At 44.7% G+C, this 25,010-nt stretch overlaps 1 protein-coding gene across 1 annotated transcript; it reads right to left on the bottom strand.

Moving 5' to 3' along the window:
- Positions 1–7,195: 7,195 nt before the first annotated feature.
- Positions 7,196–24,401, bottom strand: LOC142586052 (mitochondrial intermembrane space import and assembly protein 40-B). Its single transcript, XM_075697302.1, has 3 exons — positions 24,179–24,401; positions 13,164–13,253; positions 7,196–7,776 (listed from the first exon to the last, which is right to left on the bottom strand). The coding sequence occupies exons 1-3, from the start codon at positions 24,198–24,200 to the stop codon at positions 7,433–7,435; spliced, it is 456 nt and encodes a 151-aa protein (XP_075553417.1). The 5' UTR covers positions 24,201–24,401; the 3' UTR covers positions 7,196–7,432.
- Positions 24,402–25,010: the final 609 nt, after the last annotated feature.

The raw sequence follows: 25,010 nt of genomic DNA, 5'->3' as shown, positions 1-25,010 counted from the left end.
ATGATGGTAGCGTGATCGTAGCGCAGCCCGGCCTCTCAAACTCCTCGTTCTCTTCGTATTCTCTTCCTTCTCTTCTTGTCCGTGCCTTTCGTATCTGCTACATTTTCCCGCAAGCAGACGAAGCCCGTGGGGCGAGTAAGGATGGACAAGGAGGGTAGAAAGGCTTCAGGCGAGCAATATGAGTCAGCTGAGTTCTGCTTGATCGCCGACCATTGCACAGTAGTCGAGCTATGACGTAAGTGAGTTCGCTCAGGCGGTCCACAACTACATATGGGCCTGAATATTGTGACAGGAACTTTTGGCACAATCCACGCTTGCGTTGCGGTGTCCAAAGAAGGACTAAGTCACCTTTTTGCAGCGATACTTGTACGTGACGGTCGTCGTATCGCTCTTTCGAACGACTTTGCGAGGCCAGAGTACGAATACGAGCTATTCGACGCGCTTCTTCGGCGAAACACAAAGTCTCCGATACAGAATCATCACTGTGCAGAACGAAGGGTAAGAAAGTGTCCAGAGGGCTCCGCGGTAACCTTACATACAGGAGATAAAATGGGCTATAGTTCGTGGTTTCGTGCTTCGCCATGTTGTACGCATAGGTGATGAAAGGCAGCACGTCGTCCCAGTTCTTATGATTGGAGGAGACGTACATGGCAAGCATGTTAGTCAGCGTTCTGTTTGTCCTTTCAACGAGGCCATTGGTCTGTGGATGATACGGCGTGGAATGACGAAACTGTGAAGTGCACAAACGAAGCAACTCTTCAATGGCATCAGCCGTGAACTGGCGACCACGGTCGCTGATGATGACACGTGGTGGGCCATGACGAAGGACCACGGAACGGAGCAAGAACACCGCCACGCAAGCAGCAGTGGAAGACGGTATGGCTGCAGTTTCTGCATACCGTGTAAGATGGTCTACGCAGACAATTATCCAGCGGTTCTTGTTGTTGGATAACGGGAATGGACCCAAAAGGTCAATGCCTACTTGCTCGAACGGCGTACTGGGCGGTGTCAATGGCCGAAGAGGACCCGGGGCTGCGGTGGTCAGTCGCTTGTGACGTTGGCACGTTTCACAACTAGCGACATAGCGCTTGGTTGTTTCGTATATCTTAGGCCAGTAAAAGCGCTCCTGCATGCAGTGCAGCGTTCGTATGAAGCCGAAATGGCCGGATGTCACATCATCATGCATGGCGCATAGAACGTCAGAGCGGAGACTCTCGGGGACAACAAGCAGAAAACGCGCTCCATGCCCGGAGTAATTAGTTTTGTAGAGTAATTTATCATGGACAGTAAAGTGACCGCTGCCTTTAGAAGTACGGGCTGCAACAAAGAGTGGATCGAGGGTAACATCATTCCGTTGTTCTCGCTGAAAGTCTGCCACGTCAGGGAACGTAGAAGTAACAGCAGCGAGACAGTCGTCAAAATTCTCAGCATCGCAGTCGGTAGTCGCAAGAGGAATCCGAGAGAGGCAGTCTGCGTCAGCTAAACGACGGCCACTCTTGTACGATACCACAAAGTCGTATTCCTGGAGGCGCAGTGCCCAACGTGCGAGGCGACCAGAGGGATCACGCAAACCGACCAGCCAGCATAAAGAATGATGGTCGGTGATAATCTTGAATGGTCTACCGTAGAGATAACATCGAAACTTTTGTACGGCGAAAACGGCTGCCAGGCATTCCTGTTCCGTGACCGTATAATTGCGTTCAGATTTGCTCTGACAACGGCTGGCATATGCGACAACAGGTTCGGCGCCACTGTGACGTTGTACAAGCACCGCTCCTATCCCGATTCCACTAGCATCAGTGTGAACTTCAGTCGGGCAAGATGGGTTGAAGTGACGCAAGAGGGGTGCTGACGTTAGTATAAACTTCAGTTGAGAGAATGATGCGTCACAGTCTGGTGTCCAATTGAAGGATGCATTTTGTCGCAAAATACTTGTCAACGGATAAACGATGTCGGCAAACCGGGGAACAAAACGACGAAAATACGAACATAGGCCAATGAATGAGCGGAGTTCTCGTGCTGACTGCGGTGGCTTGAAGGAGCTCACTGCTTCAATCTTATGAGGATCGGGTCTGACGCCATCCTTGTCGACTAAGTGTCCCAGGACCAGTGTTTGACGTTCGCCGAACCGACACTTTTTTGAGTTTAGGACCAGTCCAGCTTTCTCAATGCAGTCGAGAACGACGCTGAGGCGTTCGTTATGTTCTTCAAATGTGCGGCCAAAGATTACAACATCATCTAGGTAACACATGCATATCTCCCACTTTAGACCACGTAGTACTGTGTCCATGAATCTTTCAAAGGTGGCAGGAGCATTGCAAAGGCCAAAAGGCATAACATTAAATTCGAATAGGCCATCTGGAGTCACGAAAGCGGTCTTTTCCTTGTCGGCAGGGTCCATAGGTATTTGTCAATACCCCGATCGCAAATCAAGTGTTGAGAAGTAAGAAGCAGCGTGTAAGCAATCAATGACGTCATCTATTCGCGGTAGTAGATAGACATCCTTCTTCGTCACTGCGTTTAGATGTCTGTAATCCACGCAGAATCTCCAGGAGCCATCTTTTTTTCAGACCAGGATGACTGGGGCTGCCCATGGACTAGATGACTCTTGAATGACACCTTTGTTCATCATCTCCTTGACTTGCTCGGCAATAACTTTGCGTTCGGACGATGACACTCGCTAGGGCTTCTGGCGGATGGGGTGTGCTGAGCCGGTATCTATTCTGTGACGAGCGCGGGATGACGGTAAATGAAGGGGTGCATCTCCATGCGTGAAGTCAAATGCAGCCATATGCCTGGCAAGGACTTGTACCAGTGCTTGCCGTTCCGATGTACCGAGACCCTTGCTGATCATGTCAAGCATTAGCTCTTCAGAATGGCGATTATCGCAAGGAGAGCAAGCTGTAGAGACGTCCATAGTTAGTGCCGCTATTGAGCTACATGCGGCTGCATCGAAAAGAGCGATTTTCATACCGCGAGGAAGGACAACCGGCGTGGTGGAACAGTTCAGCGCCCACAATGTGGCGACTCCTTTCGTCATGCACACGACAGAGCAGGGCACAAGTATATCTTTTTTAGCACAGTTTATGCGGAGAGGTCTAACTACAAGGTCAACACAATCAGCATCAACAGTAGTTGCCGAAACACGAACGGGCGTCAGGCACCACGATGGTGCAATCACTTCATCAAGAACACTGAGTGTGTCTGCGTCCCTGTCTTCACCACCCGAGCTTTGTTCAGAATGTGCTGATATTAATAACTTGTTCAATGATATTTCGCCACAACCACAGTCCACGGAAGCGCCGCACTGTTCAAGAAAATCGATACCAAGAATAACATCGTGCGAACAACGAGAAAGAACAAGGAATTCCGACACAAACACTTTCCCAGCCAACGAAACACTCACAGCACAAACACCAAGGGGATGAAGCCACTCACCGCCTACTCCACGAAAGGTAGTACCGTCGTTCCAAGAAAACATAACTTTGTGGCCTAGACAGTTTTTGAAAGCGAGGCTCATCACAGACACAGTCGCCCCAGTATCCACTAATGCCATGGTCGGTATTCCGTCAATCGAGACATTCACTTTGTTTTTGTACATCACAACAGGCAGAGGTATTTCTTGCAAAGACCGTCCGGCGACCACACCTCCATTGGCCGCGGATGCTAGTTTCCCGGCGGCGGTGAGGAAGAACGACGCCGAGGGGACGGAGAGCGACGGAGACGGCTATTTGGTGGCGTCAGACTCCGGTCAGATGCTGGCGAATCGCTGCGTCTTGTCTCGTGTGAGAAGTGATCCCTTGGAAGCAAATCGGTCGTCCGCAGGTCATATGAAGTACGGGTTCTGGGTGGCGAGAACATCGATGGTGTCCTACGTGATTGACGGGCTTGACGACAATACCAAGCTATATGGCCTGTGGAACCGCAGTTGTAGCACACGGGAGGGTCGCGGTTCACAGCGTCTTCCTCGAAACGAATGGTAGAGACGTGGCTGCTGTCGGGGCGCGAGTTCATAATCCTCAGTGCCCCTTGCCGCAGGATACGGGGAGAAGGATGCCACGTTTGGCTCAAAATCTGGTGGTAGGCGGAAGCTAGGAGTGCTTGGATGTGTCACTTGCGCGCGCAGGCTGAGCTCTTCCTGAACTATTTGTCGTATCGTTGATGCCAGATCGAGGGGCTGGTTGCTTTCCACGCTTGCAACTGTGGTCACATTGGCTAGCCTGCCAAACTTCGGCGTGATGCGCCTCGTCTTCAGTTGCTCGAAAGTACGACAGTGCCGAATGATGTCAGCGACGGAATCCAGGCTGTCTTTTGCAATGAGGAAATTGTAAACATCCTCGGCAATTCCTTTTAGGATGTGCCCGACTTTGTCCTCCTCGGACATTACGGAGTCCACCATCCTACACAGTTCGATTACTGCCTCAATTTAGGTCGTGCAGGTTTCGCCTGGTAGTTGCGCACGTTGCAGTAGCGTCTGTTCTGCCCTTTTCTTTTTCGTCGCGGAGTCGCCGAATCGCTCTTTGATTTCCGAAACAAATCTTCCCCATGTTGTGAATGTTTCCTCGTGGTTGTCGAACCATACCAACGCAGTATCCGTTAGAAAGAACACGATGTTAGAAAGCTGAGAAGCGCTGTTCCACCGGTTGGCGGCACTCACCCGGTGATAATGGATGAGCCATTCCTCGACGTCTTCGTCCGCTCTTCCGGTGAAGGGACGCGCATCTCTCAGTTGCAGAACAGAACTTGTCGGGGCAGCAGTTGGAATGGGCCGTTGTTCGTCTGCGTCGTGGGACATGTTCAGCTCCGGTGAATTCGGTAGGAGTCCAGCAAGGCGACGGCTCCGTCGAAGAACTTGTGGTTCAGCCTCCGTCTTCGGGTGTCGATTACCCCGCACCTTCCACCACAACTGTTACGAGGAGTTGCGGAGGAATGGTTTTATTTACAGGAGAATTGGACGATGATGGTAGTGTGATCGTAGCGCAGATACAGATACGAAAGGCACGGACAAGAAGAGAAGGAAGAGAAGACGAAGAGAACGAGGAGTTTGAGAGGCCGGGCTGCGCTACGATCACGCTACCATCATCATCCAATTCTCCTGTAAATAAAAACCATTCCTCCGCAACTCCTCGTAACAATATATTGATTCAATCGTTAACGTGTCATTATTTCACACTGATGGCGGCGCCTTCAGGACACCAAAATGGCAACGGGGACACCAAAGCAAGAACCCAGACTGGTCCATGGGTCGGGGCATGCGCAGAGCTTCGGCCTGCGCAGCACCAACCCACAGGGCGCCCTGTTTCCGGCTTTGATCCCCCCACTACCCCTTGTGTGCCCTGGAAATTATGCGCTGCCTGCTTTATTATAACCTCAGCTGCTCTCCTGAGGCCTCAGTTTGCTGGTTGCATGTGCCCTCCTGGAGCAGTGCTTGTAAAAAATCCAATATATCGTCGCAACCAAAAACGACCTGCGACTTGTACAACCTTGCCCCTTCAGACAGAGCGATCACCAAATGGGGCATCTGTGCCCACTGCCTCACCGCACGGGCAGCAAGTGAACTCCGCACTCTGCAATGCTGGCATCTCTAGAGGACAAATGAATACAACACGCGCTAAGAAACCTCTTCTGTCATGCCTAGGCAGAGTCTTACATTCAAGAAGCAAAAGCCACCAGATTTTCTCTCTCACGCCAGCTCTTACCCACGCCTGTGCACAAACGGCTGGCGATCCCTCAAATTAACGTCTCGTACCCAAGCGTGCGATAACAGAGAGGAGCTGTTCCCAGAGATCATGCCCCATTTCAATGCGTACAAGTCACGTTGCACTGTCTGTGCATGTGCGGATGCGCAGACGGTGCGTACATGTGGTCTGGGCTTAAGAGCGTGCATAATCTTCCAACATGTCGCGTGCATCTGGTTGATTGTGGCATATTCGCAACCACTGTCATCAGCTCATTTTATTCATGTTAACAGCCCTTTTGATCCGAGCTATTTTACAGTTCTTTATTTTGTAAAGCTTGATGCCCGCGTGCCAGATGTTTAGAAAATTGTACCGCAAAAATTTTAGGACCTCGAAAGCTTGCAAAACGTGTTTCCTCGGAGCTTTGCAGTTACCTGGATTGGGATGTACGCTTGTGCGGCACATCACGACACATCTGTGGTTGTTGTCGCCTGAGTGATACCGTGATAGAGCTCCAGGCTAGACATACAATAATAACACGTTACATATATACGTTACGTATCGGCAATGTTCAGACATGACTTGCCTCCTATTTCGGTCGTAGGCATAGCTGCGGGAGTGCGTCTAGGCTCGTCGCCGTTTGATATTGTGGCTATATCAAAGCTAGACACTTAGTGATGACACGCTAAGAAATTTACCAATCCAAACAACTTGTTGAGACCTCTCAGGAAAGTGCAAAATCTTTCCGCTTGTCAACAGTGCTGTTCGCCGTGCACCTTCCAGTGCGATCCCATACACCAGCATGGCGTCGGATGATAGACGGCGCTGTGATTGTAAAATGGCGCCGTCCTCAATAAAACGGTCTATACTAGTCTGCTAATTTGCTATCGCAATTGATTTTCCGCCTATCGCGCAGAACTGCAACTTTTTTTAAAGAAACACTTGTAAAGTAAAAACGTTTCCTGTGTTAAGAACATTGTAGCAGCAAGTTCTTTTGATGTGCAGTAAGAAAAATGGCCAACTACATCAGAATTTCAACAGATGCCAAGATATCTATATGGGAGCACTTTGATACCACTTTCTTATACACAGACAGGATTGGTGACAGCGAGCTTCACCGAATAAGAGCAAAACGAAAGTGAGTGGTAAGAGCACTTATCATACAAAACAAATTACTTAAAAGTGCACAAACGGTGGAATTGCTAACAAAACATTTATTACTTCTAACACATTAGTGCAGTGCATACAGGATGTCACAACCATCATGAGAGGAAAAAGTGCACTTCACCCAATGGCACTTGCAAAAATGATTGTAACCTACTTAGTAGGCTGATAGCGGCATAAATAATATGCATTTGTTAGACAAACGATTGTGGCCACAGGTGTCAATTTGTTTCTGCTGGCCTGCACTACAAAACAGGCATGGCATGTTCACATACTTTAAGATTACATAAAAATTTTAAGGGCACTGTTAACTCCAAGTGGTCTCAAACTATCCTCTAGATGAAAAACACTAGTCAAGAAATTGCTTTTATTAAGGTTGCATCAGTTGCTACAAAACTTATGCCGACAACAGCAACACAATCATCTCAATAGGAAGGGAGACTTGTCACGAGGTCCAGCATCTCGCGATTTAATCTGCAACTTACCAATGCTGCAAAGTGACAGCGTACTTGGAAGATAATACGCATGACGTAGATTGTCTTTGCCAAAAGCCTTTTTGTTTATGTACAGACTAGTATTTACAGTCACTCTCACTGGCTAGCAACTCTCTTGTCCTCTTTCGGTGGCTCATTTTCTGTCACAGCACTTGTCTTGGATAGTGCATATCCCAGTCCGGTGACCTCTTCCTTGCCAGGATTAGCTTTATGCGATGCCTGCTCATCGTCATCATCATCAGCGGGGTAGAGGGTTGGATACTGAGACATGCATTCCTGCATGGCCTTGAAGTGGTTAAAGCACTCGCTCCCTTTGGTCTCAGATGTGCTGTAGTGGAAGCAGGAAAAGGCTTCCCGAAATTGTGGTCCACAAGGGCCGGTAGCCATGCCTCCCAGGCATGGGCAGTTCCAGTTGATGTCACCATTGGGAAGAATCAAGCCTAAAAAAATTACAAGGTCATGCACCTCATTCAATATGATCATTGGATTATTTGACTTATTTGATTATAATCAAGTAAGTCTAGCTGCAACACAGAACATTAGTTGCCTTGCTTCATTGAAAACCTCAGATACTACAACAATATATCATATGGTTTCACATCTACTTACCTACAATAGTGGACAAAATGCATGCGTCTTTGGTATAATGCAGTGCTCACAATGCACAAGTAAAATGAAAGCCAACTGGTAACCTAAAGAAACCAACGTGAACCTTCTCTAACTCACAAGAAGGTAGTTTCACGCTCGGGTGCCTCATGAAACAGTATTGCTGCGCCAAAAATCTTGGTCGCAAAATGGTGGTGACCGTAGTGCCTTGGGGAATTGCATGAAGCAGTGCGACAATACCTGCTTTCCTGTTTTTGCTCATGCCACATCAACTGATTAATCATGATTAAATCATTAACAAAAGAAAAAGAGTTAGAAATGCCCCACACAAGGTACTACTGGTAATAAAATCACATCCAGCACTTGTCCAATGGGTGCCGCAATGCTACAGCAGACCTGCCGAAGAGGGGTGCGGTGGAGACATATTAAAGAACAGGAGGGAGAGGTCACCCCCCCCCCCCCACAACCTTAAGCACTGGCTGTAGGTAGGGGCACCAATGCTCTTCAGAAAACTGAGTGCAAGACAAAAATTGAACACTTCAAGCTCCACACAAAATGGCACTCAATTCCTTAACTCATTCAGGCCCAAGAAAGATCTACCAGTTACATTTTGTTGATTTTTCATGTCAGACTATCTTTTCACACTGTAAATACATTGTGAAAGTTTAGCAAGTGGCACTTTATTCTTTGAACCACTACAATAGTGTACTTCATGCAGTACACTGGGCCTTTATGGGAGGAAAGCCTGACGTACGTCACAAAATGTATATGCTATACCTTGGAGCTTCCAAAAACAAAAAGGCTTGCAGCAAAGAGTCAAACGAAATTTTTCACAAGCCCGCATAACCTTCTGGTAGTAAAATTGGCATTTTAGTGGAAAATATTTTTTGTTATGGAGGTGTTTTTACTGATCAAGTGTGTAACATGACTTCATCAAGTAACAAGGAAGGGGCTTGCTGTTGCTTTCAGAGGCACACGCAACGCAAATATATTACTGATGCAGATCTAGACGCGATAATTGGCAATGAATATAGACATTAAAAACTAAAGCATTCAGCATTTGGTTCAGTGGTAATTGAAACATTCAAGAGACTGATGACATCTCCTCCAATGACAGTCGGTTCTTGCATTGCAATTTTGTTGTACGATTGCTACACATCACTTTCATTAGAATTTTCTGTCATTTCATGAGGGGGTCTACGTCTGGTTCGCCAATCTGGGTTGCCCTACTTTTATTGCGTAACTCGATTGGCATAGAAATATACATAGTCTTTATTGTTTTCTGTTCCCTCCCACTCATTTTCCAATTTGTAATAAGGATGCATTAATCACCTTTCCTTTTAAATATTTTTCATAAGATATCTAAATGGTTTTTATTTCTCTAAATGTACTCTAACACTGCTCACTATTTTATTGACTGAGAAGACAACAGCACTGTCATCTTTGTCGGCAGCAAGAAAGGAACCAAGACGAATAATAGCAATGTTGAAGTAATTCTAAATAAATTTCTTTCCTGCAAGTCTCTGAAGTTCTTGTAGCCAGCAAAAAATACAGGAAACGAAATACAGGTAAAAAAACAATGGTGTGTGCTTCGAGATCAAGCAGACTCCTCTAGCATACATATAGACCCAGCGTACTTTACAAAGTACAACTGCGTTCATTTTCTTGCAATGGTATAAATATGTATTGTCATGCGTTCAGCATTTACACCCTTTTTTTTCTAAAACTGACCCAAAAACTTCACCTTCGAGAAGTGTATGCTATGCTTGACAAAAAATAAAGAAGCTGCATGTAGAGCAGCACCTGCTATGTTTAGAACTTTTCCAAGTTTGGTGATGAATAGATCAAACACATCATGCAACTGCAAAAAACAATGCAGTCGTCTTCGCAGGACCCTTCTTAGCAAATGGCGTACCAAGGAACACTGTATGTTTGGTCTTTAATTATTTAGAAATTAAAATGGTACTATACTTTTAAAGGTACGCTGGGCGCTAATGGGTTAATGACGAGACATATAAATATCTTCCCAGAATGTTTATTTTCCACCTAGATGTGTGGAATGCATCTAGAATAAGCATAATCAACAAAAAGGAAGAAATATAACACACCAAGCATAACAGGTAATCATCATCATCATTGGTAATCATCATCGTCATCATAACACCAGGCAGAAAAGTGGAAATGGGCTTCACCTCAAGCCACCTATGCCTTCGCTTGGAACTGTTATAAACATAACTCAGTTATAACTCAGGAAGAGGACCTTAGTGTTGAAGCAATGAACGACAATCTTGTGGGCATCATTAAGGAGTGTGCAATAGAAGCCGGTTGTAACTCCGTTAGACAGCATACCTGTAAGCTATCGCAGGAGACGAAAGATCTGATCAAGAAACGCCAATCTATGAAAGCCTCTAACCCTACAGCTAGAATAGAACTGGTAGAACTTTCGAAGTTAATCAACAAGTGTAAGAGAGCTGACATAAGGAACTATAATATGGATAGAATTGAACATGCTCTTAGGAACGGAGGAAGCCTAAAAGCAGTGAAGAAGAAACTAGGAATAGGTAAAGATCAGATGTATGCGTTAAGAGACAAAGCCGGCAATATCATTACTAATATGGATAAGATAGTTCAAGTGGCTGAGGAGTTCTATAAAGATTTATACAGTACCAGTGGCACCCACGAGGATAATGGAAGAGAGAATAGTCTAGAGGAATTCGAAACCCCACAGGTAACGCCGGAAGAAGTAAAGAAAGCCTTGGGAGCTATGCAAAGGGGGAAGGCAGCTGGGGAGGATCAGGTAACAGCAGATTTGTTGAAGGATGGTGGGCAGATTGTTCTAGAGAAACTGGCCACCCTGCATACGCAATGTCTCATGACCTCGAGCGTACCGGAATCTTGGAAGAACGCTAACACAATCCTAATCCATAAGAAAGGGGACGCCAAAGACTTGAAGAGTTATACACCGATCAGCTTACTGTCCGTTGCCTACAAAGTACTTACTAAGGTAATTGCAAATAGAATCAGGAACACCTTAGACTTCCGTCAACCAAAGGACCAGGCTGGATTCCGTAAAGGCTACTCAACAATAGACCGTATTCACACTATCAATCAGGTGATAGAAAAATGTGCGGAATATGACCAACCTTTATATATAGCTTTCACAGATTACGAGAAAGCGTTTGATTCAGTCGAAACCTCAGCAGTCATGGAGACATTGCGCAATAAGGGTGTAGACAAGCCGTATGTAAAAATACTGAAAGATATCTATAGCGGCTCCACAGCCACCGTAGTCCTCCATAAAGAAAGCAACAAAATCCCAATAAAGAAAGGCGTCAGGCAGGGAGATACGATATCTCCAATGCTATTCACAGCGTGTTTATGAATACCTCAGGAGGTATTCAGAGACCTGGGTTGGGAAGAATTGGGGATAAAAGTTAATGGAGAATACCTTAGTAACTTGCGATTTGCTGATGATATTGCCTTGCTTAGTAACTCAGGGGACCAATTGCAATGCATGCTCACTGACCTGCAGAGGCAAAGCAGAAGAGTGGGTCTAAAAATTAATCTGCAGAAAACTAAATTACTGTTTAACAGTCTCGGAAGAGAACAGCAACTTATAATACGTAGTGAGGCACTAGAAGTGGTAAGGGAATACATCTACTTAGGGCAGGTAGTGATGGCGGATCCGGATCATGAGACTGAAATAATCAAAAGAATAAGAATGGGCTGGGGCGCGTTTGGCAGGCATTCTCAGATCATGAACAGCAGGTTGCCATTATCCCTCAAGAGAAAAGTGTATAACAGCTGTGTCTTACCAGTACTCACCTATGGGGCAGAAACCTGGAGGCTTATGAAAAGGGTTCTACTTAAATTGAGGATGACGCAACGAGCTATGGAAGGAATGATGGGTGTAACATTAAGGGATAAGAAAAGAACAGATTGGGTGAGGGAACAAACGCGAGTTAATGACATCTTAGTTGAAATCAAGAAAAAGAAATGGGCATGGTCAGGACATGTAATGAGGAGGGAAGATAACCGATGGCCATTAAGGGTTACGGACTGGATTCCAAGGGAAGGGAAGTGTAGCAGGGGGCGGCAGAAAGTTAGGTGGGCAGATGAGATTAAGAAGTTTGCAGGGACGACATGGCCACAATTAGTACATGACCGGGGTTGTTGTAGAAGTATGGGAGAGGCCTTTGCTCTGCAGTGGGCGTAACCAGGCTGATGATGATAATGATGTTATAAACAGGTCTGCATATGCTAACCATACGTGTATATTGAATTTGCTGTACATTACATGTGCAATAGCATTGCAGCTGCAAATCCTGCATCAGTTTCCTCTCACCATGCTTTGAAAAAAAAAAAAGAAGAGTCGCATGCCGAACTTCTTCATTCTGTGTTCGCACTTTAAACCAACATATGACAATTGCTGCCTGTCATTCAGTGCTGGCCAAAGTCATTTTGCCAGAAACTCCATACTCGGTACCAAAACACGGCAAGAAATTTTTTTTTCTGATTTGTTGCCTGTAAGCAACACTCGTCCATAAAAGATTTTATGCAAATTTTGCATGTTGTTTTTATTTGATGTTTCCTTGCTATACAAACTGGTGACGCTTCAGCAGCAGTTAAAGTGCTAAAGTCAAATGATTTAATGCTCTAAAATAGCAAATCAGGTTACTGTATTTACTTGCACTCACTTGCATGCACTTTTTTCTGAATTTTTACCAGAATTGAGCCTTACATGAAACAGGCTTATGGCTACTCACTGAAGCCTTGAACTAGAAATAGAAAATTAGCGACTTCATTCACTAAATATCTCTCAAATTCATGTTAAATAAGGATTTTCTTTTGCTGGATGTGCTTGGCTGGCGCTTCTGTGAGCAGTACAATGTGCGATCTCTACAAGGTCATCTGTTTAACAAGTAAGTTTGGGGGTCCTAAGAGCTCCATTATAAAGGCGTTCAACTATATATTACATGCCACACAATGCAACCACGACTCACATATGTCCTGTGCATTTATTCATTTACATGAAAGTACTGGTTATAGCATGGCCACTATGCCATGCCAAAGGCATTTTAAAAAATTCTGGGGTTTTACGTGTGAGAACCACATTCTGATTATGAGGCCAAATGCATGCCAGTAGTAACACACTCAAGCAAATAAATGAGCAGACAAGGCCAGAGGGGCAGTGAAATGAAAAGTGCTACAGGCACTTTACCTCGTTTTTCATCGTCTGGGTCATCGGGCAGTTGTATTGTGCTAGGTTTCTCGTGATCTTCCTTACTGATGAAAATTACTCGGTCTTTCCCTGTTAAATGAAAAAAAAAAGTATTCACGGAAGAGCAAATATACTGTATGCTTAAAGGGCCCGTCACCAGGCTTGGGCATCACAAACAAACAGGCGTGCAAGTAGATCATGCAGTTTCGGTTGCGTCTTCAAAGTACCAAATGGCTGCATGGTGCAAAAACCCGAAACGGAAGGCTACAAGCTTTTCTTTTCAATGGAGCCACACTTCGAGTGAGAGAGTTAAAGCCACATACATAGATGGCTCTAACACAAGATGCACTGCTTGCAACGTCACCGAATGTGGCACGTGATTTCTGTAAATCACCTAATGTGCAAAACTGCCTTTGGAAATGCACTGCAGAACAAAAAAAAAAGGAAGAGGGAAAAATATGCAGATCCCACGTGTTGTGGGAATCGATGTAAGGGAAGCTTTCTCTGCTGTTTGTGTTCATTCACATCATTTGGCGGTGATATATCGTGGCTTACGACAGTCACGACGTGATATGAAATGTTACCTTGCCTGTTCTGCTTGTATTTGTTGTTCCTGCTCTGCTCTACGCTTTATGCGAGCCTCTGTCTCCTCAGTACTAAGTGCATGCTAAGGTGCCATTCTGGTTTGTAGCGTTGTAGCTCACAAAACTGCCTCCTTTGTCTCTCTCTATTCTCTCGCAAACATTCTCCCCACTTCCACCCTCTACTGTCGCTGCTGTTGTGGGTGAGCACAGAGACAAGCGCTGCAGCTCCTTCACTGCCTTTGTGGGGAGGTCACGCCTAGTTACTGCGTACAGAGGGCATCGTGCACATGCGACGAGGTGCAAATGTTGACACAAACTTCTCTGGTCGTCTTTCCTTTGTGCCACATACCTGTCATGTACTAACGCGACAGCATTAATGGCCCTGTGTCGCAAGTCGAAGAAAAGCAGCAAGAAAAGCAGCAAGAAAAGCAGCAAGAAAGCAAGCAGCAAGTCGAAGAAAGAGGCAAAGAAAGCTACACTTTAGGAATAAAAGGAGGCGAATGCGGTCCCTTATTTTCAGTATGGGAGAAGGCAGGAAAGGAAGGTTGCTTTTTGCTGACGCTAGTCTAGGCAAAGGGAAAGAGTGTCTCTCTTTACAGTGACGCATGCCTCCTGGCAACATGGTAAAAGGAAGTTAAATTTTGTCTATCACTTTGAAAAATGAACTGACCAGAAAATTGTTTTGGGTCAAACGCTGCCTAGGCAGCACTTTACAACTTCCACTGTAACTGAAACTTGCCATGTGGTTCGATGAGGGGCCCTTTAAAAGTGAGTGATACTAAATTTTATAAATTGCTTGCGGCAGACAGCACAATTCTAATTCTTGAGCTGGGTTGCTGGAAGAGTAGCACATTACTTGCACTATTAAATGCATAATTGATTAGCAAAATTTCACTAACCAACTTTTTAACTAATTACTTTTGACACATATTACAGCTAACAAATTGTAGCTTCTGAGTTCACAAAGCAAATCCACATGCAACAAATTTTTAAACTAATGCCAGTTTTGAGATAAGGACTGTCAAACTTGGAGTGAAGTACACTGTCATTCCACTTACTTATTTAACAAAATACCTTTTTATACACATTGCAATGACAAAAATAACTGGAACACCAATTCACTTTACTGCCCCCCCCCCCCATTATGGGAATATTCTCTAAACTAGTGTCATCCTCGTGATTTGTTCCCAAGTGGATATGCCTTGCGAACAAACTGGCTAAAATAAGTAAATTGCAACATGTGCAATAAAGCAGCTTGGTAAATTTGATAAGTGAAATTTAGCTAATTAGTCAGTTATGCATTTGAAGTTTGTCAGCGTTTTCTTTCTCACAAAAATATGGACAAGATACAAAGGCCATAAAGCCTGGCAGAGGCTCGGGTGCCTTGTAGCAGCTGAAATCACATGTAGTTCACGTGTGAATATTTGATCCGTGCTTGTGTCTGTATGCCCAACCTGTGAAAATCCCTTCCTGGGATTGCAGTATCACTAAATAATAAAGAAAAAATTATTAATACAGTGGTTGTAACAGACTATGTACACTGACATACATAAGATTAAAGCACGTGTTACAAATTTTTGGGTACTGACACGTGAGAATGAAATGCAAATGTTAAGAAATCAACACTGCCTCTTAGGCCTAATTACTTCAAAATGTGATAAACGATTGGTGCACAGCCAAGCGTTAAGTGCACTCTGGGCCCAAAACTAAGCCTGTGCAAATGAACTGCCCCCCCATGTTATACACAGTGGCAAGTGTGGAAAGAGAAATTAGCCTTCTAGTTCACTTTTTTTTTCATTTTCATGTCATTCCAACGAGACTGTACACTTAGCTAAACCTTAGTTGAGATAAGCAGAGAGGCGTTTATGTGCCAGCGGTGTCCCATAGCTTTTATTTTGGCACTTTGCAGGAAGAAAACTAGCAGGCTGCTAAATTTTCTTGCTGCCTGTTGACAAAGGCTCAGCAAAGAGGAAAATGCATCCTTGTATTTGCTTTTCACAAGAAATGCTCATTTCTGCATTACTGTCATGCTCTTGAAACACAATATTTGAACATGTGCAACTTTGTTCCAATAAAAATGATGCAACATTTTTTATATCATTCTGTGGTCCTCAGAGAACAATTTCGAGGACACTGCAAGAGATTGAGAGGGCTATTTTTATATACATCTCTGAATAAAGTAACATTCTTGTGATTTTTATGTTTTAGTAATAAATTTCCTACTTTTAAAGTTTCTAGGATAAAAATGTGTGGGTTTATTATCCACTGAAAGGCCTGTCTCTGCTGTAAATTGCAACAAGCTGAGATATAAAGAGAGGCAGGGAGAGAGCTTAAAAACTGCAGAATTGTTGGGAATTTTTAAAAAAGGTACTTCGTTCAAATTTCCAGAAAATGCGATGACCTCCTTCACCTTTACATACATTTGTGCTGCAAAGAAAGATATTTGCTATATTTTACTTGCATGGCCTTGCGCATGGTCACAAATTCAAGAAAAATCACATTTTATAAGACTGTCATCGCCACCCAACAACCTTTGATTTCTTTTGCACAGCGTGCGCCGCACTTACGTGAAGGCACACCTCAAGGCTAGGTTCTCCATCATTTAAGGTTTCGCGATCTAGGAAACCCCATCCTCTCCCCACTTGTGCGTGTTGAAGCTCCCTTCACTTGTATTGTAGTCCACCATCCTCCTCTCTACAGGGTCGCCATTTTGCATTTAGTAGCTAGCGGTTCTGTCACATTTGCACCATGGCCATTGCTCATGAGGGCAGCTTTGTCTGCAAGTTCATCCTTTGTCATGTGAATGCTAGCTGTGAACTGATCCGATTCATGCCACGTATCACGCGACGGATTCATCCGCTATTGACCCTTTTCGCGGAGCAGTTTGTTCTAGAGAAATGAGATGATGCTTTCGGCGCCGTGCCGCTCGCAGCCTCAGCGACAGCACATGAATACAAATCCATTACTGCTTTACCTTGCATCTGTGCAATCAGTTTCGAAAATGCAACTGAGTTTTCGCTAACGCACTGGCACCAATCATGTTGGATTGAATCATGTGGATTGAAAATGTGTGCAGTAGTTGGCTGCAGAAATGGTAACGGGCATATTAAAAAATGGAATGAATCTGTGTGGCCAAGTTCGCGGACCGCCGCAGCAGCTGTCCATACATGTAACCGGCACTTTGAAATGTACGGCTTTCCTCGAGGAAATTTTCGTATCTGCCATTGTTGTATCTCTAACCTTTGAAGAAAGGGCTTCAGCCCTGGAATGTCGGCAAGAGTGAGTACCGTTTGTTAAACAATGACAAAGGAAGTAGTGCCGCTTCCTGTCAAAGTAAGTTTCGCGCACTGTATCTACGCACATCTACCCCAACTGGCCCGAAAACTTGCGTCCCTCCTATCGCTAACGTGTAAAGAATAAGTGAATGGGTGCACACCTGAATATATGCACACTACATACTCACAATAAATGAAGGAATACACTGATAGCGCAGGAATGGTCGAAACTGAATTGTGACAGTCCACAAGAGTAAGTGAGTTACTAGCGATAAGCCATCTTTGCTACAAGGTACAATATACTACAATGTACAATATAGCTAAGTTTCAAACTTTGTGCACAGCAGTAAAAAATCTATCGGAACTGGGCACACCTGCGAGCAATTAGGCAGAAAATAATCAGACAGTGACTGCGCCAAGAGACTTTACCAAGTCAGAAATGTGACAAGCCGCTGCTTCAAAATATTTGCCAAATGAACGATGAGCGAAACACACTAATTCTGATTCAGTTCATGAATGGGAAGTTTGGATAGCTTGGAACACATATTTATCCCTGCTTTTTTTAGAACAAGGACCATATATGCTACTCGCGCTGTTTGGACAGCTTAATCAGCTGTGAAAGCTCTTTTGCACGTTCTCTGTAGCCGTTGCCAAAGCTTCATGTCGTTCACCTAGTCACTACCTACGATGTCTCCCGAAACAGTTTTGTTAAGCCGCAGCGGCGTCATACGCATCCACTGTAAACAGGGAGGCAACGGAGTCAGTGAGGCAAGCAAAGGACGCCACCACATGATCAAACATGGCAGCGCCCACGGGATCGCAGTGAAAAGGGTCAATAACGTTCGGCGTGGGAATCCAGCTTTATCAGCATCGCCGAAGAATGGAGGGAACAGAGCCGCTGGTGAAAGGTACGACGCGGACGAACCGTGTATCCGCAAACGGAGACTGTTTTTAAAAAAAAATTTCACGTCATATGCAGCTATTTCCATGGAGTATATGTGCGGATACATTTACAGCAAAGCTGTTTATGTAGACCCTGTGCTGTCATAGTTGGACTTCGCTAAAAAGGGGCCACATGACGTGGAGTGACCGCTTTCTCCCTGTGAGAATACTACCTTATACACAAATCCTATATGGTTGTCACACGGTGCATTTTCGGCGATCAAGCCAGATCAGCATAAAATTTATTGACGATTGATTCCACCCTGCCACGAAAGAAACAAATGTTATGCTGGCAGCTTGTGGCCAATGAACAGTTCGAGTGATTGAAACGCGATATTAGAAGCGCGAGGCTTCCGCCAATTCTTGCTAGCGCAAGAGTGCCAGCAGCCACGTCAATCATCAAAACTATTGCAGCGCCCGCACCTTGCTCTCATTACTGGCACGCAGAAAAGGAGTGGAGCAACTTGTATGCGCAAAGAAAGCATGGCAAAACACAAACAGAAACCTCAAAAAAAAAAAAAGGCCCTCTGGGAGAACTGCAAAAAAATCCCTCCAAAACTTGCTCACCACGCAAAAGTGAAAATGAGGTGAAAGAATGATGAAACAAAAGACCTACAATATAGACTGTTTGGGAAGTTGGACTTTGTTACACTGAAGATGTTGTTACACTCACAACTGAAACAGCTTTGCTGTTCAATCGTCTTCACGGATTGGAAGGGGCGCCGATTTTTCCTTTTCTTACCGGGCTGTTTTAACTGGGGTTGTGGGTTATACACGGTGGCGGGTTATACATGGAAAAATATGGTACAACCTGTTTCAATCTCTCATGGAATTGACTGAGTCCACTTTCAACATTTTTCCTTAATTATTTCTACTCAACAACCATTCTGGTGTGCCACAGGGGTCAGTAGTATGCCAGCCGCTATTTAATATTTTCATTTTTCTCTGTTCCTGCTTCATTCAAATATATATAATATGTACACTAATGATACGGCTCTTGCTCTACCATGTGCAACTTATGATGAGGGTACATGTACAAGGTCTGTCCTAAAAGCTTCTGCAGTATGCTTAAAAAAAATTAATTTTCAGGTGCATCAATGTGGTCGCCTTCAAAATACTAACCATTAAAACAATACTATTTCTACCTCTTCTTCCACTGCTGGAAGCACCCTTGGAAATCCCCTTCTGTTAAACACTTCAGCAGTGATGGTTCCTTTTGAATTGTCACATCCTTGAAACGGTGCCCTTGGTGCACCAGTTTGCATTTGGGAACAAAAATTGTGCAGATCCCACCCACTATGGGAATTGGTTATATGAAGCATTTTGCAGGTACCTGGCAATCCAGCGTTGTTAGCGGTTCCACAAAGTGTTACCAGGTGGACCAACATGTTTGTCTAACTAGCGCAGTTGCGTGCTTGGTGAGAGCAGTCAATGATGAACATGTTTATATAATCGTACGTACCTATGTTTACGTCACTGGTCTATGTTAAAATGATGACATTTGTATTCCGGCAATGAAAAATGTTAAAATATAATTAACTTTGGCTCCTCATGAAGTTGGCATAACACTGTACAGTTTTTACATAGCGTTAGTTCTGGGGAATGCTGGCTGATCCTGAAGAAAGTGCGGTTTAACACAGCGTCCCACAGCGTGAGCTGTCATGAGGAACAAAAACGAGAAAGTGGCACAAGACACATATGCCAAATGTTTGAAAGAGCTAGCTGGCTTTGGTATGAGAGAAGCGTGCATGCAATCGTGGCCTAGTTATTAGAGCACTGGGCTGCTGTGCTTGACGAAAAAGATTCCACCATTGGTACACATTGTTTTATTTTTATACAAGGCAAGACAGGAACCTACCTACTACCTGCCACATTGTGCCCAGAATGGGGCAAATGGGGCTTTGTATAAAAAAAGATGCAAGGGGCTAAATTTGCCGAGTAGGGAGGTTGTTTTCACCTCAGTGATGGAAAAGTGTGCCAAAAACATGCACACTACCAATGCAGAGTATGTAAGGGCATTATCGTGGTGCAGAATCCAGTGCCCATCTTTTGAAAAATTTCGTCATATGCACAGCATACGATTTTTGAGATGCCTTAGCACCTCCATGTAGAACAGTGCATTGACAGTTTGACCTCCAGGTACAAATTTCTGGTACACAATTTTGCGAGTCAAAAAACACTGTCAATATGACTCATTCTTGTTTTGGTTTTCCGTGGTTTCTTTTTCTTTCTTTTGCTTTGGCTCATCTTTCTTATTCAGCGCCTGGTTCTGCAATGTCAGCTCAATGTCATATTCATAAATCCAAGTTTTGTTGCCGGTGACGACATTGTGCAAGACTTCATCGCTGTTTTGCAAGAGGCTTTCCAATCAATGCAACATTCCCTTTGTCACAGCTTTTGCTCAGAAGTCAGCAGTTTTAGCATTACCTTGGTGCAAACCTTCTTTATTTCCAAATTTTCAGTAAAAATCTATTGAATGGACAACTATCCCAACCAAGGGCTTTTGAAATCATTCTAATAGTCATTTGCCAGTCGCTGAGCACAAGAGAATGCGCATGGTTTAAGTTTTCATTTTTGCATGGTGGAGGGGCATCATGATGTTGCATTGTCCTTGCAGTCTTCACAGCATTCCAGAAAAGTCGAGCCACTTGAACAGAGTTCCTTCCTGTAGGGCATCCTTCCCAAAGGCCTTCTGCAATATTTAAAGAATTTCCGCACAACTACTGCCCAATTTCACAAGAAACTTGATACAGATCCTTTCTTCTGCCTGTTTGTCAATTTCCATTTAAATGAATGAGTTGCACAAAATGTGCACACATAAAATTATGCCTTGTCTTACAGCACTTTGGTTCGTACTAGATGTCAGGCGGGTCCTTTATAGTAGAGAGAGCAAGAGGGCAGCTGCTATGCCCTTTCCCATTTTTCTGCCAACTCACTGCGTGAACTTTTGGGACAGACCTCGTATAATACAAAATGATATATGCAAGATGTTAAACTGGCTTAAGGACTACTACATCAATGCAAAGAAATAAAAATAACTAACATGCTGTAAAAGCACAGTCTGTAAAGAAAAGGTCACTGCATATCTAACTATTCTTGCATTACACGAGTTGCTCAAACTGTTCTTGTGTTCCGGTTAAACTTGTAAAATGTGAAGTACTTAGGCCTTAACTTCGATGATATCCTTTCCAGGAGTACTCATAATAAATAGGCTGCAAAGCCGTTTGTGGGTTTGTACATCATTTGTTTGCGAGTCATTTGCGCACATTTGTTTGCAGTGACATCTACAAGCACTAGGCGAATCAGTCCTACGGCATGGATTACCCATGTATGGTATGACTTTTCATCATAAATTGGACACTTTTACCTCTATTTTGCACAGGACTGCCTACTCGATAACATACACAACACAATGTCATAGAGGTGACACGCAGACAGCCACAATACAATCTGAAATTGTGGACCTCAAGGAGCAGTTAGTTTTGTATATCATACGCAAAAATTATTTCTGTGCTCCATTCAGACACACACACACACAAAAAAAAAGTTAACCAGTGGTCACTGTTTAAATAGATTCATGGTACCTCTTGTGTTTACTTATTATAGAAGAAGAATACATGCATTTTATGTTCCATTGTAGCTTAATGCAGTAGGGCCACCCAATGATATTGTGTTGTTGAAGCCAAAAACCTCGTTACAGAGGCACAAAACTTGTGAGTACAGAGTTTTGTTTTCTCCTGTATCAAATGTGCACACTGTTATGAATGTAGTTTCTTTGTGAATGTGCATACTTTGTAACTTTAGTCTTTTTACTTTAAGCATTGTTTAATGGTAACTTATTGCTGTAACTTGCACATCTACTACAAATACTGCCAAGCCCCGCAAATAGACCTGTGGCTTATGTGGGCTGTTAGATACGGGACCTTTTCCTGAGCCTTCTTCGAGTTCACCAGTCCACATCGAATGTCGTCACAGCTAATTAAGGAGCGCAGAAGCACATCTACCACGTTCTCGAGGCGCGGCACGTGCAAACAAGTTGGCGTCCCCCACCTCGTGCGCCGCATCTGGAGCTATTCACTGCTTGACTCTTCCCGAAAGTGTAGCAAGAGCCTGGCACTGTTCCAGGTAACGTGGGTCCCGGGGCAAGACGGTTTTAATGCACCGTGAAGCCCTGGCAGCAATCCCCCCATCCGCCTTTGTGAAGGCAGTTGCAGACCGGGAAGACAATACCACAGACAAATAATCTCTCGGACAATTGGAGCCCAAGGAGTAACTCTCTGAGCCGAATGTGACGTACTCTTGCACGGGTGCTTATCCATTGGCCGAAAATTACGACACCTGAGCGGGCTTGCCGATTGGCCGAATGTGACATGACTTCGAGACACCGAAGGGGTTAAAAGCCAGAGATCGGGAGCAGCAAGGGAGCATTCCTTCATTCATCTCTTTCTAGCTTTTTGCCACGGGCCGCAACATCCGAGTTGCTGCTGGCCCGTAATGACTTTATGACTTAATTTCTTTGTACTCTCAAAATAAATAATGTAAATAAACCTCAAGTTTTTATCACAAAGTCCTCCTCAACCATGACCAACTTCTGCACCCAACGGCAAGGTCCAATATCTGGGGGACAGAAATTGGGATTGTCCTCCAGATCCTACAGGGCTCGTAATTCCCCTGTATATTCATTTTTGATAATGATATTATTATTATTAGTCCACTTGTTAGCTTTTTGGCATGTATATTCCAAGATAAGTAATTTTGAAAGCAGACACCCATAACTTCACCTGCTCAAGTCTGGCTGTCTAGAATATACCAGATACATCAACACTTATTGTCTTGTTAATGGGCCTAACTATTTGCACTTGCTTTTATTAACATTTATTTGCAGTTTACGTCTGTGTAATTTGCTTCATTTCTTGTGCAAATAATGTCTGCCACTTCAAGCAATCCAGCTCAAGGAATAGAATTGTTCAATCCGCCACCGACTTGAAAACAGTATATGCACAACACTGGGACGTCACACATGACACAAATCAATGTGCAATAACACCAGCCCCCCCTCCCCCCCCCCCCCAAAGGAAAAAAATAATTCCTGGCTATGTCACTGGTTGTGGCACTTTGGCTTGAGCACCGCCTACAACGCACTCTTCAATTTTACTTCGTGCAGAAGCAGCGCACGTGTTAACTGTTCTCTCTCGAAGTGCAAGCGTTGCTGTGCTACTGGAGTGCACACGAAAATGTCTTGCGCTTTTGTTACAACAGCCAAGTTAATGTTTGGATTGTGATTAGGATGCGTTTAAAGTCTTGGTTGGTGCTTAATTCGGCAAGGTTCTGACTGGTGTTGTAGAAGTCGCGGGGCACTTTTTTCATTGCCACGATAGATAGTTTTTACAAGTACTGCTACAGAAGGGCACATGCAAACGGAGGCCTCAAGAGAGCAGCTGAGATAGTAACGTTAGCTGTGTCTAAAAGTCCTCGCTAGCTCTGCGGCCCCCGCCGACCGCCTTTTTAAACATGTTTTTGCAGAAGGATGTTTATTCGACTCAAAGGGAACCATTATATGATGCTTTTGAAAAGTAACGGAGAGCAGCATACGAAAAGACTGGCACGAGCGAAGATACTGCTCCTCTACTAGGGTGGCTACCTCTACCCTACCTCTACTGCTCCCCCAGGAAAATCAACAATGTTCTTTTTAAAGTAGAGCGCTGGCGCGAGAAAGGTATAATCCGGCATGACTGACTCAGTACGAGCGCTGCAGGCGCGGGAAAATCTGTCAGACGTAAACCCAGCAACGAAAAATCTGGCTTGATCGCGATCGAAAGTGCGCCGTGAGACACCGGTATTACGAAAATGCCGCACACACAGTCGCCACTTCATTGCCACCGCGTATGCGATAATGAAAACGCCCTTCGCCAGAAATTGCGGAAAAGACCCAAGCGCTAGCAGCAGACGACCGAGCTCGCAGGGCTGAACTTCTCGATGTCTCGCGAGGCGTGCACGCTGCAATGTCTGCCATGCCAAGGGCAATGCGCTGCACTCGCACGATGCAACTCGCGCAGCACTATCGAAGACTGCTTCCTAAAGTGCAGCCAAAGCGTAGATGTATCTTTGGCTGAATTACGCGACGTGGTGCGATCACTGAAATATATATATTTAAACGGACGAAGCCTGCCGCATCGTGAGCGAACTCCTCGCCACCCGTTGCGTCAGAACTCACCGAAGTTCTTGCAGTACGACATTGGCTTTTCGCGCTTGTATACTATAGCTGGGGTCCCGTATCACTAGTTCAGTGTACACGCTGCTCCGCGAAAAAGCCGTACGGCAACGCGCTGGAACAGCCACAGAACGAAGCGGACACCACCTAGGCTGGCCGGCCGGTAAAGCATTAGAAAAGGCTAAGAGCGGACACTCCGTGAAATGTGGCCTTAGGAACTACGTCACGGCTACGTAACGAACTAGTGCTCTCACCCTTAGAGTTTCATATTAGTATACCTAGAGGCAAATCTGGCGCTGCGATCGTTCAACCATCATGGGAATGATGGGAAGTACAGGCTTCGGATTGGCATTCTATTGACTAGCGAACTAGTCTACAAGTATTTTTTTGGCAGTTTTGGTTTCGCTCCAAGCGCAATTGCTATAACCTGCAGTGGGACAGTGCAACGCAAAGCTCTCTGCCTTTGTACTGTTGCCCGAAGTGGCGACAGCGCGCTGGGCCAGCAACTGGGACGATGTTTGTGTCGCGGTGTGGCGTCGAAGCCCTGACGAGAAAGCGGCGGCATCGTAAACGTTGAAAGAACATGTTTTGAGCATTTGAACCTTGGTTTGTTAAGTGGGTTAGGTTGGCACTATAGCCTTACGTGCTTTATGAAACTTCAGAATAGGAAAAAGGAGGCACTATTGATACAAGACATATACAGTTGTACTTCTAGTGGCTTGACAATCAAATTTTATTGAATGCTTCATTATGCATTGCTCGTTTACGTGCTCATTGAAATGCGTGTTTTAGGTCTTTGAGAACACAAACTTACTTGTGGTAGGAAAGGTTGCTG

Source organism: Dermacentor variabilis, chromosome 6, assembly GCF_050947875.1.
Source record: "Dermacentor variabilis isolate Ectoservices chromosome 6, ASM5094787v1, whole genome shotgun sequence".
NCBI lineage: Eukaryota > Metazoa > Arthropoda > Arachnida > Ixodida > Ixodidae > Dermacentor > Dermacentor variabilis.
The sequence above is the reverse complement of the archived record's forward strand: the minus strand, read 5'-3'. Positions and strand labels throughout refer to the sequence as shown.

Bases quoted from the DNA above. Each gene is read 5' to 3' on its own strand.
- LOC142586052 (XM_075697302.1), bottom strand. From the start codon at position 24,200: ATGTCGTACTGCAAGAACTTCG. The intron at 13,254-24,178 runs GTGAGTTCTGAC...TTCATTTAACAG, and splicing joins GTCGTACTGCAAGAACTTCG to GGAAAGACCGAGTAATTTTC. The intron at 7,777-13,163 runs GTAAAGTGCCTG...TAATTTTTTTAG, and splicing joins CCCAGACGATGAAAAACGAG to GCTTGATTCTTCCCAATGGT.